At 46.7% G+C, this 17,472-nt stretch overlaps 1 protein-coding gene across 1 annotated transcript; it reads right to left on the bottom strand.

Annotated features, from left to right (window-relative positions):
* Positions 1-2,169: 2,169 nt before the first annotated feature.
* Positions 2,170-6,235, bottom strand: LOC135895902 (putative nuclease HARBI1). The gene is made up of 4 exons (XM_065424142.1): positions 5,714-6,235; positions 5,481-5,622; positions 4,623-4,964; positions 2,170-2,276 (listed from the first exon to the last, which is right to left on the bottom strand). The coding sequence occupies exons 1-4, from the start codon at positions 6,233-6,235 to the stop codon at positions 2,170-2,172; spliced, it is 1,113 nt and encodes a 370-aa protein (XP_065280214.1).
* Between the last annotated feature and the right edge of the window lie 11,237 nt (positions 6,236-17,472).

The raw sequence follows: 17,472 nt of genomic DNA, 5'->3' as shown, positions 1-17,472 counted from the left end.
ATGGGAGAGTCCACTCCGATGACGCCACTTGCAGCCAATGGTAGGCGCCCGTGTCGTGGTGTCACACCTGGCGGGGCTCTCTGCTGTCTTGCCTCGCAGACTGGCAATCCACTTGTAGGCTGGAGAAGGAGTGGGGTCACACCTGGCGGGGCTCTCTGCTGTCTTGCCTCGCAGACTGGCAATCCACTTGTAGGCTGGAGAAGGAGCGGGGGGGGGGGCGCCCGTGCACCTGCTTCATTGTCGGATGCCCACCTGCTCCCGGTGACTCGGCTCCGCAGTGGTGGCAAATGCCTTCTTCAAAGACGAAGGGGGTCGATTGCGCTCCATTGTCCCAGGCCCCCTTCTAATCCCGGCGACGCACGAACTTGTTGCCTTAAACTTGTTTGCTCGGCCGCTTCTCTGGAATGCGCTTTCCTGCTTCCGCATTCCTCAATTAGCTGTGCTGCCACTCGAAGCGGTTTGGGGAACTCGAAGTAGCCTCAGGAACCAGCTCCATATCTAACAACCGCCACCATCTTGAGGTGTTCTAGAATTCAAGCTTTGCAGAAGCTTCTCTGCCACAGCAGCCACGACGGAAACGGGAAAACCAGCCTTCTGCAACCTGCCAATCTGATTGTTGAGGCTGTCATTTACCAGGTGAACACATGATTTCTGCAGGGCTTCCTTCAGGCACAGCATAACAATGGCGCGTTTTACCGTCTTAGAATGAGCGGACTCAAAAGGCAACAGCTCTTTCCGGGCTCGTGGTGAGTACATCCAATACGTGTGATCTGGTGTTAAAGTGATGTTAAAGTGAGTGACTAAGGGAACACAAGCTCTCTATGGTCAACGAAAAAGGGTCAAATTTGCCCTTACATTGCGGCGCATGCCCTTTGGCTACGCCTGATAAAGCTTGCCAGCCTTTGCTGGCTAGAACCAAAATCATAAGGCGCAGTCGTAACCAGGTCGCACGTGAACTCGCAGAGGCTTTTTACATTGATAAGTCAGGTGATGATTGTGTAAGTGATTCCAGTATAAATTTGTATAAGAAAGAAAAAACGTTCTTGGCATGTGCGCTTAGGCAATGATTAGGCAATAAGAATCTAGGTATATATATTTGTGTTCCTTCTGAATAAAATCAGTCGCGAGTTTGCGCCCGTCCATGTCCTTACTCGTCCGTGTCTTTTTTAGCGCAATTCCCTTCATTAAGTATGTACGACCGACTCGCCCAACAACGTGCTCGCCTGAATTATGAAAGGTTACTGTAACCATCAATTTTCTGTGACATCTTTTGCTCCAACTATGCGACTGCCTTGTGTATCATAATTGTAGCTATGCAGCTACAATGACATTTCGAAGTGACTGGTTAAGACAATCAAGCTGTGTGGGTCGGATAACAGTGGACGAGCAGTGTTTGTTTTTGTCTTGCATGAAGAGCAACCGCCTACCCTCCAGCAGCCACCCTCCCAGCCGACCCCCCAGCCTACCCCACGAGAGCCGCAGGCACCCTCCCCCCCCCCCCCCCATAGGGAGTCGAGGCAGCAGGACCTCCTCGAGGGCGCCGTACAGATGGCTACTTTGGAATATGTTCGGCAGGGCCAGTCGGCGGAAGCCAGGGCACAGGAGGAGGCCCGCTTCCACCGACAAATGCTGGAGCAAAACCAGCGGGTATGTGTAAGGCCACAGACGCATATTTTTCTGCGTATGAAATTGACGAGCATATGACCTCTCCAACAATTAATCAGTAAACAAGCATAATGTATGCATACAGTGCTGTGCTGATCATATCTTGTACACATTTGCGTGGAATAATATGTGTCCATATTTACGCAATTATGTGGCAAAAAGAAAGAAGTGGCATTAGGTTCAGGGAAGCAGGTATAACCATGTAAGACATCTTAATCGAATGGGACTGCACAAATTTCATGGGCCAGAAATATATATTCAGTGTTTCAATATACAGTGACAATAGCCTGCAAATGCGGATGAATGCAACACACCAAGGCCTTGTCACTGAGCTTATCTAATTAAACTAATTACGCGTCTCATTCGCTAACAGCACCACGAGGCCCATATGGACGTCCTGCGCCAGCAGCATACCGTCCATATGGAGGTCCTGCGGCAGCAACATGCTGTCCATATGGAGGGACTGCTACAGCTGAGGGAGGTGGTTGGCAGCATGCGCGACATTCAGCAGCAGCGGCTGGCAGTGGAACGGCGCTCCAGGAGACAAACCAGCGTCTCCTGCAGCTGCTGCTGGCTGCACCGGCCCATGGTGGCAGCCAAGTCCCTCCCCCCTTTGAGGACCCACATATTTAAATAAGTACTAGCATAGGCAAGGAATTTTACACCATTGTTTTATTAGCTTAAATTTTGCTGTTGTAGTAATGATGATATGAAGACCGGATATTGCTATTCTGCAAGAAATAATTGCTCAAGTCACCCTTTCATGCAACCACAAGTAGCATAGCCGTTGCAGCACGATTTTTTTTGCTCGAAGTTGTATTTCAGCAATAAGAGCGCCCACACTATCACGCTCACCTGCACAAGTGCCAGCAAGCCTGATGGTACATTAGTCTGACTGCGGCTTTGCAATTATGTGGTGCCTAGTTAATGTCATGTCAAGTTAAGCACGAAGCAACACTGCAAATGTTCTACAATTTAATCCTGTGTCATCAAATGGTGACAGTTTCGCGCCTTAATGTAATGTCAAACGGAACGTCTGAATATGCACAGCAAAAAGAAAAAGTTCTGAAAATTCCTTGCCTATGCGCCTTAACCTCATTTGTAATGTGTATTTTTTGCATATTTATGTACATATTAGACTTGCTTTCTTTGGCATACAGGGCTGGAATGTCTTCTTTTCTTGTTTCTCGTTATAAAATTTTGTTTCCATTTACTGATCTTTCATGGTCAATATCTTTTTGTCGTGACATACAAGGCTTAATGTCTTCTTTTCTCGTTTTTCATCATTACGTTTTGTTGCCATTCACTGATCTTTCATGGTTGATATTTCTTTTTTGTCGTGACATACGGGGATTAATGTCTTCTTTTTCATTAGTACGTTTTGTTGTCGTTCAGTGTTTTTTTCATGGTTTATATATTTTGTTGTCATGACATACAGGGCTTGACGCCTTCTTTTCTTGTTTTTCATTACCACGTTTTTGTTGTCATTCAGTGTTCTTTCACGGTTGTGATACATTGTACGTTTACCCCTCGTGTGCAATATTTATGCAGTTTCTCTTACTCAATATCAAAACAAGATGTTATGGCTTTCTTTTCCAGTATGGAACTCCACGACAGCATGTTCCTTTCACACGTAGTGATGTACCTACACATTTTGCAGTGATATTCTTCTGTTGATGCGTGACTTAAGCACCTGCACCTTTTTTTTCAGGTGCAGTTTAAGCCAGTTGCTAATTCTGCATATTTGTGCAGCGTACAATACTTTCCTTACACGATGCCTGCCGTTACCTGCGATATTTTATGATGCAGTTGCCTGTGAATCTTTCAGATGCAAGAACAATGTGATGCAATATTCACTGCAACTTGTCTGTGATATGTTGCATATGTCTCTACTGCTGCAGTACTCACTATTGTCGCACTTATTCAATGTAGAGACTGTCGCACGTGATGTGTACATAAACAAATGTTACCACAAAAAATGTCTGTATGTTGAAGAGTGAAATAACACAGAAAGGTGCAGTGTTCCTCTGGTGCTTTTATTTGCATGGCGCTACAGTATTTGCAGTGCTAGCTTGCACTGTGGAAATGAAATTACACACTCTGCAATATTCCATTCACCGAGTTCAGCTATTTGCAATTGAGGGCACTTTGTTGAAATCTATCAACTGCTCATGCGTGCACACACTTCACGCGAGCCACAGAATTTGACATGTCGGATGACCAGTTGAACGGCATTTTCGTCACTACAAAGGAACTTTGCGGTTGTTGCGAGACAAAATGGTGGAGGAACTAGAAGGTGCACGTGTAACAGCACGTTCAATTGAGCGGAAGGTGTGACGTACACTGCACATTTTGGCTTTTGGGAGCTTCTCTGCACGAGTAGAAAGCGAGTAGACAGGCGCTTATGTCCGTCAATGCATAAGGGAACACAGAACTCTCACCGATACGAGTAGAAGTAATTATGACAACTGCAGGCTACATGCATGGCACGCAGGGCATCTAGGTGACGACAGCAGCAACAAGCAAATCATGGCAGACACTTTGAAAATACACCTATTTTTAGCTTGCTTTCAATATTATATGTCACCACTAAACATACTGTTTCACTTAGTATAAATGCAGGCCTTACATAACGGTTCACTACACAACTTTTAAATTTCTTGACAAGTCATGAATGCTTTGCACAACATAAACATCAACCATAACTTAGCATGGGAAATCTGTCTGCAATTTCACAGCATGAAAAATGCACAATGCAATTATTTGGTATATGTTATGCTACAACTGTGTGCATGCACCTAGCGATGCTGACGCTGCTGTTGACGTCGCAGCTGCCGCCGAACACTCCTCAGGTAATGTATGTGCTGCGCACGGGTTGTCCCAAACATGCCAATCAGAGTCGCGGTCAGCCCGGCCTCTCAAATAATTCATTCTCGACCCTGTGTTTCGGGGCAGACCTTGCGGAATGGTGTCGCCATTACCGCAGAGCTCAGTACTACTGCTGCTGCTGCTGTCGTCATCGCTGTCATCATCGCCCGAGTCTATGTTGCCCTCAGAAAGGCGAAGGTTGTGCAACACCGCACATGCCGCGACAATATTGGCTGCACGTTCCGGCTCGTAGAGGAGGGTGCGATATCGCTGAAGACAGCGGAAACGGCTCTTTAAGAGCCCAGTGCGCCTCTCCACTACAGAACGCATGGCGCCATGTGCTGTCTTGTACTGCCCCTCGGCTGTCTGCGCTGGAGGATGGTCAGGAACTGGGGTCAGGAGCCACGGCTCCAAGGGGTAGCCACTGTGACCTGCACGAAGATGGAAATAGTACATTGAGTACTCCTCTGACGAGAGGCAAGTTGTAAACTTAGGAAATCTACAGCAGGCTTCAGAGGTGAATCCCAAGTAAAAGCATGAGTTGAGCATGTCCATACCCGACACAAACGGTTAACAAATTTACAAGTGCACTACTCGGTGCCTGCCACAAGCAGAAGAAATCAACACTTGTTGGTACTATCAATTACAGTAGTAACAGTAGCAGCACTAATGTTTGTTCATTTCTTCTGCTTCTGGCAGGCACTGGGTGCAGTAGCAGCACTAATACGTGTTGCTGTCATCTCCTCCTTGCAGGCACATAATGTGCTTGTAACTTAACACTTCGAACATTGACAATAGTGGCAGTCACAATGGTGACAATGGTGACTTCATTTTTTTTTTACTCCCGACTTATGTGCTTGTAATTTGGTTAAAAGTTTGGGTTGGAGCGGACACGGCGTTTTGCGCTACTGAAGCGTGACTGCGCCAAAAAAGGTGTTTTGCCTCACCGAGGAGGTATTCCCCAGGATTCACGATGCAGCCCGCTTGAAACCGCCGGCGCAGCCATGTCGTCCGCCAGACGAAAGCGTCGTGGTCCGACCCCGGTCGCAGAGGGTCCACGGCCAAGATTTTCTTGTCCGCATCGCAGATCTGGTAAAACGTAAACAGAGAAAGTGCCCGTTGACATGAGCAACATAAATTTCAAAAAGGATCGGCACCAGAAAACGTGAGGTTTACTTACGAACATGCAGTTGAGGGCGTAGTATCCCTTGCGGCACATGAACGCAGCCTTGTGCTCGCCCTTCGGTGCGACAATAGCTACGAGGCTGCCGTCGACGCATCCTATGACGCCGGGGATAGCACCGCGCCGAAGAAAACCTTCCTTCACGGCTGCCTTTTCCTCGGCCGCCTTAGGAAATTGCACCCACTTGCGCGCCCCGGCGATCACAACAGCCTCTGCCACCCGTCGCACGCACTCGCTCACTGTCGACTGCGACACACGAATCCTCTCCTCGCTCCCAACGGACGCTTGGAAGCTCCCAGTGGCAAAGAAGCGCAGCGCACACAACACCTTCCGCTCCACCGACAGTCCCGTCGCTCGCTCCGCTTCTAGTTCCCCCGCCAGTTCCTCGCACAACAACCGCACCGTTCCCTTCGAGAGTCGAAAATGGTCATCCGGCATGTCAAACACGTCGTCTGGCTCTCCGTGTTCACGTCGGCGACGGCGAAGAGCCACGGCCATAGCAATCAGAGGGGCGGCCATTTTTGTTATGCCTTCGGAAAAGAACCTGCCTCTGGCCGTGCCGAAAATCCGTGCCTTATGCTCCGCATAATGAGTGCGTCAACGTCACTATGACGATTACAGTTTTCGCAGGTTCCTGACGTCGCGTGATTGACAGACGGAATGGGCGCGGCCCAGTCATTTTCGACCAATGGATGCAAGGTGATGGCGGCAAAAGGCATAAAGAAAGGAATAGAATTCCTACAAAATAGCACCCCTGGACTGGAGCAAGGTGAGGGATATTCTTTGAGTCTGCAACGCACTTCAAGCACATTTAGGCTTACTGCATATAGTGACGCAGTTATCGAAAAACAGCTCCGCCGTCAAGGCCTAGTAAATTTCAGTTAATTACTCGTACTGGGAGAGGTTTGCGATGCTTGCTATGAGCCGAAGCATTATTATAACTTATTCCGCTAGTTTTAGGGCACGCTCGCCGCACCTAACTTTCCGACGAAAAGCACCTCGGCCGTGTGAGGCAGTCTCGCGTGTACTGAACCTTACCGGGAGAAGTTTTGGCGCTCTCTCTGACCTCAGACATTATTGTAACTAATTTCACTAGTTTTTGGGGTACTTTTCAAGCACAGTGGCCGCGCTCGGCGTAGCGGCGCAGTTAGCGAAAGACAGCTCGGCTGTGTGACGCAGTTAGTTTCTCGTGTACTGAATCTTACTGGTAGAAGTTCGTGACGCATTCTCTGACCCGAAAAAAGTATTGTAATTGGTAACTTCTTGGGTTATCTTGAGGCATGCTCGCCGCGCCTAGGGCTGTGAAGCTGTTAGCAAAAAAGCAAGCCGGCCATAGTGAGTTAGTTTTGCGTGTACTGAATTTTAGTGGGACAAGTTTGTGACGCATTTTATAGCCCTGCAACAACATAAACCTTATTTCGGTACTCACGCTTGTCGAAAACGCCACGATTGCCGAGAATGATAACACGGGAGTGTTGCATGCGCTGGCAGGACGCGTAAAAGATAACACGGAGGAGCTCAAGAACATGACATTTATGTATTCTGAGCGACTGAAAACAGGCTTTGCACCCACGAATCTGTCTTGAGTGTGACTAGAAGGCATTCTGCGAGCGTGTAACATCATCTGGCCGAGAGCCTGTGCTGTAGCCTCCTCTGTGTACTTGGCGTACCATCGCGTCGACTGAGGCGAAGTTGTTTTGGAAAGGCGCAGTCACCCGTGTATTTGTGCACTTAAAGTGCAGGAAATAATGCCGGGAAGGGAGGGTTGCTTGAAAATCGGATGTTTTGTTCAGATTTTATGCATTGTTTGGGAGGAGTCTTTGCTGCCAAATGTACGTAAAAGTGAATTTATCTGTAATGCCGCTCATTGACCACTTACGCACGTTTCGCCTCTGCACGCAATACTCCTGTTAGGTCAGTGTACCAAAATGATACATGCTTGTAATTTACTTTCTTTCAGCTGATGGCATCCGGTGGAACTTCGTACGGCAACGACTGCTGCTTACCGGGTGCCCCAACTTTGGATGAATGTAGAAGCCCGGAACGAGTATTTATATAGAGCAAAATAAACATTTCATCATTTCAGAAGACGTCTTGCGTTTTCTTTATGAAATCGCACCCTGACGGATTCGGCGGAGTCTTGTAAAGGTCGTTCGCAATCATTTTTACTAAATAATGAAACGATTCCACGCCAAGGCCAGGCGGGGTTCAGCAGAAGCGAAAAAAAAAAAAAATGCCGCGCCGAACAGCGGAGCCGGTGCGGCGTGTACCAACAGGTGTTCAAAACGCGCGCGCCCAAAACCGAAACCGGAAGAAGTTAATACCATCCGCTTGGTGCGCTACAGCCAATTCGGCCGCTGGGCTTTATGGGAGTGTCCGCTCTTGTTGAAATTTCTTTCTCTATGCTACAAGTTTATGACGCATATCATGGCCCTGCAACAACATATGCCTTATTTCGGTACGCACGCGTGCCAAACGCGATGAGCGATTGCCGAGAGTGATAACACGGCAGTGTGTAGCTTGCGCCGGCAGGATGCGTAAAAGATAACGCCGAGGAGCTCAAGAACGTGACATTTCTGTCTTCTGAGCGACTGAAAACAGGCGTCGCACCCACGAATCTGTCTTGAGTGCAACTAGAAGGCATTCTGCGAGTGTGTAACATCGTCTGGCTGAGAGCCTGTGCTGTAGCCTCCTCTGTGTACTTGGAGTACCATCGCGTCGACTGAGGCCAAGTTGTTTTGGAAACGCGCAGTCACCTCTGTATCCATGCTCTTAAAGTGCAGGAAATAATGCCCGGGAAGGGACGGATGCTTGAAATTTGGATGCATTGTTGGGGAGGAGTCTATTTGCTAAGAAATGTATGTAAAAGTGAATTTATCTGTAATGCCGCTCATTCACGACTACGTACGTTTCGCCTCTACACGCAATATTCCTGTTAGATCACTATATATACCAAATTGATACATGCTTGTAATTTACTTTTTTTCAGCTGATGGCATCCGCTGGAGCTTCGTACGGCAACGACTGCTGCGTACCTGGTGCAACAACTTTGGATGAATGCACAAGAAGCCCGGAACGAGCATTTATGTAGAGCAAAACAAACATTTCATCATTCCAGAAGACGTATTGCGTTGGAATTTATGAAATTGCACGTGACACAGATTCGGTGAAGGCTTGTAAAGATCGTTCGCAATCATTTTCACTAAATAATGAAATGAATAAACACTGTCCGACGCCAACACCGGATCTTCCGCGACGCGAACTCCTTATCGCGTTACAGAGTCATAGGCCTGAGCGCCACACGCAGCACAGTCACAGCATAAGCTGGAGGAGCGACGGCGTATGTGCTCCATTTTCGTCATCACGCACTACATGTCTTAGCGGCGAAGTGTCTTCGCGTTGTTTTGACGAGAACGATGTGAACTGCCAGCCGGATGTCAACGGCGATCTGCGGCTTGTCCTGCTCTCTGCACAGCGGCCTGCTGCGCCCGATGTTGCTTAGTTCCAGCCGTGCGCGTAGCTCTACGAATCACTTCCTCAGGCTCGTTCCTATAGCGAGGAGGTGCCTTTACGTGTATTGAAAACACAGGTATCCAGACTACGTGGCGCACATGTCACATCCTTTGACCCATGGCACGGTACGTTGCTGTTCATGACGGTGATGGTAATGATGGCATCCCTTCGAAACGGGATGGTGACTAGTCACCTAGCCTGATAAATCCAGGGTTCACCTACATGCGGCATGCAACTGCTACATGTCGGGGCTCCTAATGGAATATAATAGAACTATATACCATGAAAAATGTGTACTTATCGACGCTACGCGGCGCGCATGTGAAATGGCATATTACGGAGGTAGTGATGATAATGATGGTTTAGTAGAATTCCCTTTGAAACGGGGCGGTGAAAAAAATTCACCTACCCTGCTTGAATAAATCAGGTTTATCATACATGCTTTTTATTACATCAATATTTATACATATCCATGACCTTTTCTTTCCTCAAGACTTCTCTATCGACCTTGCAACGCTACCTATGAAGCTGCTACATGGCGTGCCGCCTGTTGCAATAATATGCAACTGCAATGTATAGACGCTACGCGGCGCGAATCTCACATTGCAAGGCAAATAGCAAAATACGATGCTAATGATGATCAGGACTTATGGCATATCTCCTTTGAAACGCGGCGGTGACATGGTCATCTAGCCAGCTTGATTTGATCAGGCACACAATGTATATTTTTTCTAGCATTCTTGTATACAGATCCTTAATCTTCTTTTCCTCAAACCTCCTTTAACTGCCTTGTACATGTGCATCCGCTAAATTTGCGTTCTACCTGGTGTAATAATATGAAATTGCAATGCAAAATGTCCACGTATCGATGCTAGGCGGCGCGTGTGTCGCATTGCGTATCTACTCGCGCGCAAGGACGCGTTTAGAGGGCATTTTTCTGCGGCATGCTAGCAATTAAGCGCTAGTGTGGCTCAGTGGTACAGTCGCTGACTCCCACACAGCGGGCCCGGATTCGATCCAGGCTGGAACTGGGTCTTCTTTTTCTCATTCCCGGCAATTACTGCTACAATAATGTACTAGATTAGGGCTACCACACTGTAACTGCTAAGGGACAGCGGCGGCGGCGGCCACCATCGCCACCCAAACCGCTGTTGGAATGAGCTCATAACAACTTACGCTGTAGAAGAAAAGATAAGCAATTTGGACGAAGCATACTAGCTTTGTAGTTAGGTTATGGCTATAGCAATTTGCCATGTTTTATGGTACACATAAAGAAAGCGGGCAGCGGCGCCCATATCGGTATACGGGACCATTGTCGACTAAAAGCTGCCAGTCGCACTCGCCGATGCTTCCATGAACGAATGCGACTACATATAGTGGTAGCGTTGTACGTAGTGCTTACGACCTATAAAGGGAGGTTGTGATATCGTTATGCTGACATATTTGTTTGCTTCTTACGCCAATTACGGGCAACAAGTGCGAGTATACAGCTGTCATCAACCCTTTCCAAGAAATATACGTGCTCTCCAACTGAGCACACATGTGCCACGCAGTTTCCTTTAATACTTCATCGAGCATGCTGCATGCATGATGAAGAACTCTAAAAAAAAAGAGGGAGCCAGGACCAGCTATATGAATAACAGTTGCGTGCACAGGTTCCGAAACTATGCCATGTTCTACCGTGTTCCAGTACGTGATCATGCTCTGCGATCCGCTTGTTTTGCTTCAGTATTCGTCTAACACTGAATCATACCGCTAGTCATGTGTCCTTGTGTAAAGCACGCGAATTCGTGTGCTGCGCAAAACGAGACAGCAGCTCGAGCGCGACACCCTCAGCAAAAATGCACAGCGCCGCAAAAAAAATTTAGAAAAAGCGAGGAGAAAAAAATATGAAGGCGGGGCCTGTGACGTATGCGGCACGCGATCTTCGAGGTCCGATATGGGGGAACGCAGGGAAGGAATTTCGCTTGCGGAGGCTAGACGGGGCGAGGGGAAAATCTCGCTATGCAGTAGAACACGCCTTGTGAAATCATGAGTTCATGGCACAGAAATATTTATATCTGAGCTATTAATGAGCCGATTAGAAAAGTGTTTGCGGCAAAACACTCCCTAGAGGACACGTAAGAATTTCCAGCGTATAACCAAAATTTGCTATGGGGCCTGGTGACGGGCCCTTTAAGCCCTGGATGTATTAGATCAAGCATCTCCTGCACAAGACACCGTGTTATCGGTACTTGAAGCCCGCCAGCTAAAAAAAAAAAGGAAAACCATTTAAATAACCACCTTAGAGGATCACCAAATCAGCTATGCTTTTCTTAACCCGCCGCAGTGGCTGAATGGCTATGGTGTTTCGCTGCTGAGCGCAAAGTCTTGGGTTCGATTCCATTCCGATAGGGATATATGAATAAACGCTCGTGCACCATGCATTGGGTGCACGTTAAAGCACCTGACGTAATCTAAGTTCATCCGGAGAAACAACACTGTCTCCGCTCCACAGGTCTCCACCCACGCAAAACAAGGCACCTGAAATCTCGCACACTTCATTGCTTTGAGGTCAGAACAAATGCCTGAATCTAATCGACGGTGCGCTGCAGCTTTATGAGCGCCGGTTCGCATGTACGCAACACAAGGCAATATGCCTTACGCAGTCAACTTTCTTAGGACGCCGTATAGCATAACCATGAAGCGACGTACGCGTGTTATTTCGAAATGATCCTCCTTTCCCTTCTCGCACGAGTGCTACCTCTGCAGCCAGGAGTGGCGCACGCAGCAGTTCGAGCAGTTCGAGCTCTCGGCGTCGAGTGGATCGCGCACTCGCCTTGCACTTAGCACTATCATGCGGCAACACACGCTGGCAAGTGATGCGCATATATAGGGAGAAAGAGGGAAGCTAACTTCGCGAGAATAGTCTGCGCGCTGTAGCGCCGCTCATTTTGTGCATTGTGCTACGCTGCTGCGAGCTCCGCAAAGCTTGGCAGATCTTTTACTTACAGTTCGACCATGTCTTGGCACACGCATCCGACGGCAGCAATGGCAGACGGCCGAGCAGCAGCTGCCCTGGGACTGAAATGGATTAAAATGAAGTGTCTTCGATTAATTTTATTTATTTTCATTGCTGTGCATCAGGGCTGTTACCGGGAATGTGTTTTAATTCACAAAAATAAGACAGAAAGCAAGCATACAAAATACAAGCGGCAAAGAAACAAAAAGCTAAACAGTACAGATAGCGCACAAATTGCACAATGCTTGTTACCTTTATACTACCTGTACAAACAGCACACAGTAGATGGAACTAATAGCAACTATAACAAACTAAAACAATGCATTTACAATATATAAACAGCTTTAACAGCATACAACATATATCAGGTCCACAGAACCCAGAATTACATAAGTAGGAACTACAATTTATTTCAAAACCCGCTGTCGAATTTGCACCTTAAAACACCTTTTTCTTTCCAGTCTTCGATTGTTCTATCTAGGAATGAGTGTTTGAAAATGTAGGTGCTAGACAAGGAAGGTTTGATATCCAGGAGGTCGCAAGCACATGGTCGGGACTTATATTTAACATGCCACTTTATAATTGACAAAACAATCTTAACCTCGCTATCTTTCATTGCGTAGAAAGTTTCGGTATACGCTGGCCCTGGCGAGCAACATGCGGGAACATATCCCGTTCCCTACTATTTAGAAAAAATTGTCAGTCACTTTAGCATATGCCAAAGAGAGTGAAGGCAAAAGCCTGCGCGCTTAAGGGACATTCATTAAATAACTTGTCATTCTCCTTAATTACCTCTATGTAATTGACTGTGCCTTAATTAACTTCGCCTTAACATCAAAGGGCGCGGGCTTGGCTTCCATATAAGCTCGAGGGTTCGACTCCCACCTAAGGTGATGGGTTCAAGTGCCTGAACTAAGTCTATATGTATTAGCTCTGCGTTTCTTTTCTTTTTTCTTTTGACGCCTGCTGTGGAAGAGGACGACGAAGAACGCGCAAGCAGTGGCACGAGCACGTGTCTGCGCAAGGCGAGGTCACATGACTTTCTCTACCGCACGCCGCATTTTTCAGACCATCGGGGGTGCCAGCGATTTGGCGCTTTCGCTTCAAAAATAAATCACACAGAGATAGGCTGTACTCGCTCAATCTGAGTCATTCGGTGTGATCGGCGAGGGACTCAAATTGCAGTTGCGTACTCAAATGCGGGTCTAACAATTGTCTTGTTTAGATCAAAATCCGCTTATCTCTATTACCATCGCTGTATTCCCAGTTGTTGCAGCGCTTTTCCACGTTCATATAATGTGTATTACTCGAGCTGAAGTAATTAACCTCCATATTTCGCTTAATGAATTTTCTTAATTATAAGCAAATATTGGTGGGAATTTCTTTGTTGTCATTGTCACGCATGCCGATTTGTCGAAGCTAATTTGCATATTGTACGTAGAACATCAGTCGGAAGTCATATTGAATAACTCGTTTATTAGGTCAGAACGCTCTTCACTCGACAAAACAAGGAACAATCATCTGGAGAAAGGCGAACCTCAATTTGTGGACTCACGCCATTAGCAACGTCATTTATACAGAGAAGGAATAATAACGGTCCTATCACAGAACCCTGGGGAATTCCAGATGTGACAGGCAAAGCACTTGTGTGCGCGTCGGAGATTTCCATAAACTGCCCTCGATTGTTCAAGTGCGCCTCAGTCCACCTAATGAATATTGAATCCACACCATGTATTCTCATTTCTTCGATAAGTTTCTGGTGGCATAATTTGTTAAATGCTTTTAATAAATCTAAGGCGACAACACACAAATTGTTCTTTTAAGTTGATTGGTTTCGTAAAATTACTGAACTGCTTCGAGGAGTTGCTCAGCAGCTGAAAGGCACCTGCGGAAGCTATGCTGTTTACGATAGACTAAATTATTGTTTTCCGTGTGCTGGACCAATTATTTGTCAAATATATGTTCTAGGAGTTTACATAGAGCGCTTGTTATGGACATCGGACGGTTATTACTTATTTCTTACTTGTCATACGTATTTCTTGCTTAGGTATGGAGAGACAATTGCCAAATCAAAGCTAGGAAGTCTACTAATAGCAAAGCTTTACACATTCGAGACGAATGTTAAGCAATCAATGTAGACTAGAGCTCATTGTTTAACCACTCATCGTAACAATCATGGCTCCTCTACGGAAACCCGATCATCGTCATCATCAGCCTGGCTACGCCCACTGCTGGGCAAAGGCCTCTCCATACTGGCCATGTCGTCCCTGCAAGCTTCTTAATCTCATCCGTGCACCTAACTTTCTGCCGCCCCCTGCTACACTTACCTTCCCTTGGAATCCAGCCCGTAACCCTTAATGACCATCGATTATATTCCCTCCTCATTACATGTCCTGCCCATGCCCATTTCTTTTTCTTGATTTCAACTAAGATGTCATTAACTCGCGTTTGTTCCCTCACCCAATCTGCTCTTTTCTTATCCCTTAACGTTACACCTATCATTTTTCTTTCCATAGCTCGCTGCGTCTTCCTCAATTTAAGTAGAACCCTTTACGTAAGCCTCCAGGTTTGTGCCCCGTACGTGAGTACTGGTAAGACACAACTGTTATACTCTTTTCTATTGAACGTAATGGCAACCTGCTGTTCATGATCTGAGAATGCCTGCTTAACGCACCCCAATCTATTCTTATTCTTCTGATTATTTCAACCTCATGACCCGGATCCTCGGTCACTACCTGCCCTAAGTAGATGTATTCCCTTACCACTTCCAATGCCTTGCTACCTATCGTAAACGGCTGTTCTCTTCCGAGACTGTTAAACATTACTTTAGTTTTCTGCAGATCAATTTTTATACCTACTCTTCTGCTTTGTCTCTCCAAGTCAGTGAACATGCATTGGAATTCGTTCCCTGAGATACTAAGGCAATATCATCAGTGAATTGCAAATTACTAAAGCCTTCTCCATTAACTCTTATCCCCAATTCTTCCCAACCCAGGCCTCTGAATACCTCCTGCAAACACGCTGTGAATAGCATTAAAGAAGTCGTATCTCCCTGCCTGGCACCCTTCTTTATCGGGACTTTGCTGCTTTTATTTTTTGAGGACTACGGTGGCTGTGGAGCCGCTATAGATATCTTTCAGTATATTTACATATGGCTCGTCTACAGCCTGATTCCTTAACGCATGCATGAGTGCAGAGGTTTCGAGTGAATGAAACGCCTTCTCGTAATCAATGAAAGCTATATATATAGGGGTTGGTTATAGTCTGCACATTTCTGTATCACTTGATTGATAGTGTTAATATGGTCTATTGTTGAGTAGCCTTTACGGAATCCTGCCTGGTCCTTTGGTTGACAGAAGTCTAACGTGTTCCTGATTCTATTTGCGACTACCTTAGTAAATACATTGTAGGCAACGGACAGTAAGCTGACCGGTCTATAAATTTTTAAGTCTTTAGCGTCCGCTTTCTGATGGGTTAGGATTATGTTAGCGTTCTCCCAAGACTCGCGTACGCTCGAGGTCATGTGGCATTGCGTATACAGGGTGGCCAGTTTCTCTAGAACAATCTGTCCACCATCCTTCAACAAATCTGCTGTTACCTGATCCTCCCCAGTTGCCTTCCCCCTTTGCATATCTCCCAAGGCTTTCTTTACTTCTTCCGGCGTTACCTTTGGGATTTCGAATTCCTCTAGACTATTGTCTCTTCCATTATCATCGTGGGTGTCACTGGTACTGTATAAATCTCTACAGAACTTCTCAGCCACTTGAACTATCTCATCCATATTAGTAATGATATTGCCGGCTTTGTCTCTTAACGCATACATCTGATTCTTGCCGATTCCTAGTTTCTTCTTCATTGTTTTTAGGCTTCCTCCGTTCCTGAGAGCATCTTCAATTCTATCCATGTTATAGTTCCTTATGTCAGCTGTCCTTCGCTTGTTGAATAACTTCGAAAGTTCTGCCAGGTCTATTCTAGCTGTAGCGCTAGATGCTTTCATACATTTGCGTTTCTTGATCAGATCTTTCGTCTCCTGCGATTCCTTAATGGTATCCTGTCAAACGGAGCTACCACCGACTTCTATTGCACACTCCTTAATGATGCCCACAAGATTGTCGTTCATTGCTTCAACACTAAGGTCCTCTTCCTGAGTTAAAGCCGAGTACCTGTTCTGTAGCTTGATGCAGAATTCCTCTAGTTTTCCTCTTACCGCTAACTCATTGATTGGCTTCTTATGTACCAATTTCTTCCGTTTGCTCCTCAAGTATAGGCGAATTCGAGTTCTTACAATCCTATGGTCACTGCAGCGCATCTTGCCGAGCGCGACCACATCTTGTATGATGCTAGGGTTATAGCAGAGTATGAAGTCTATTTCATTTCTAGTCTCGCCATTCGGGCTCCTCCACGTCCACTTTCGGCAATCGCGCTTGCGGAAGAAGGAATTCATTATCCGCATATTATTCTGTTCTGCAAATTATACTAACTCTCGCCTGCTATCCCTAGAGCCTATGCCATATTCCCCCACTGACTTGTCTCCAGCCTGCTTCTTGCCTACCGTGGCATTGAAGTCGCCCATCAGTATGGTGTATTTTGTTTTGACTATGCCCATCGCCGATTCGACGTCTTCATAGAAGCTTTCGACTTCCTGGCCATCAGGAATGGATGTAGGGACGTAGACCTGTACGACCTTGAATTCGTACATCTTATTAAGTTTCACAACTGCACCTGCCACCCTCTCGTTAATGCTATAGAATTCCAGTATGTTACCAGCTATATCCTTATTAATGAGGAATCCGACGCCTAGTTCTCGTTTCTCCGCTAAGGCCCGGTAGCACAGGACGTAGCCGCTTTTCAGCCCTGTACATGCTTCTTTTGTCCCCCTTAGGCGCAGTCAAAGACGGCGAAAGACGCAAGAAGCCAGGGCGCAAGGAAAAGAAAGGTGCGGTCGTCGTTGACGATGTTGACGCATGAAAGACGTTCGAGCCACCGGTCAAAAAGAGACCGAGAAGCATGTTCTGCAGGAACGCGGACAAACGGCACGGGGCAGTTATGTTCCTTGTCGGTCTGTCGTTCTTTTCGAAGTTCAGCGTGTAGTACAAAGAAGCGCAAGGTGGCAGGACGAGAAGCGGTGATAAGGAGTCACGACGCGGTCAGTCGAGTTCGTGAGGAAAGCGTGGCGCCAGGACGCAAATTTGCAGGAGACTGTAACGTCTTGGAGGAACTGATAGTGAGTCAGTCTTTTTGT

The sequence above is a fragment of the Dermacentor albipictus genome, chromosome 4 (assembly GCF_038994185.2).
Source record: "Dermacentor albipictus isolate Rhodes 1998 colony chromosome 4, USDA_Dalb.pri_finalv2, whole genome shotgun sequence".
NCBI lineage: Eukaryota > Metazoa > Arthropoda > Arachnida > Ixodida > Ixodidae > Dermacentor > Dermacentor albipictus.
This window is presented reverse-complemented; position numbering and strand designations above follow the sequence as displayed.

Coding starts and splice junctions, on each gene's coding strand:
- LOC135895902 (XM_065424142.1), bottom strand. CDS start 6,235: ATGGCCGCCCCTCTGATTGCTATGGCCGTGGCTCTTCGCCGTCGCCGA. Junction 5,623..5,713: donor ACGCCCTCAACTGCATGTTC/GTAAGTAAACCT, acceptor ACGTTTTACCAG/ATCTGCGATGCGGACAAGAA. Junction 2,277..4,622: donor TGGCGACACCATTCCGCAAG/GTCTGCCCCGAA, acceptor GGGTCCTCAAAG/GGGGGAGGGACTTGGCTGCC.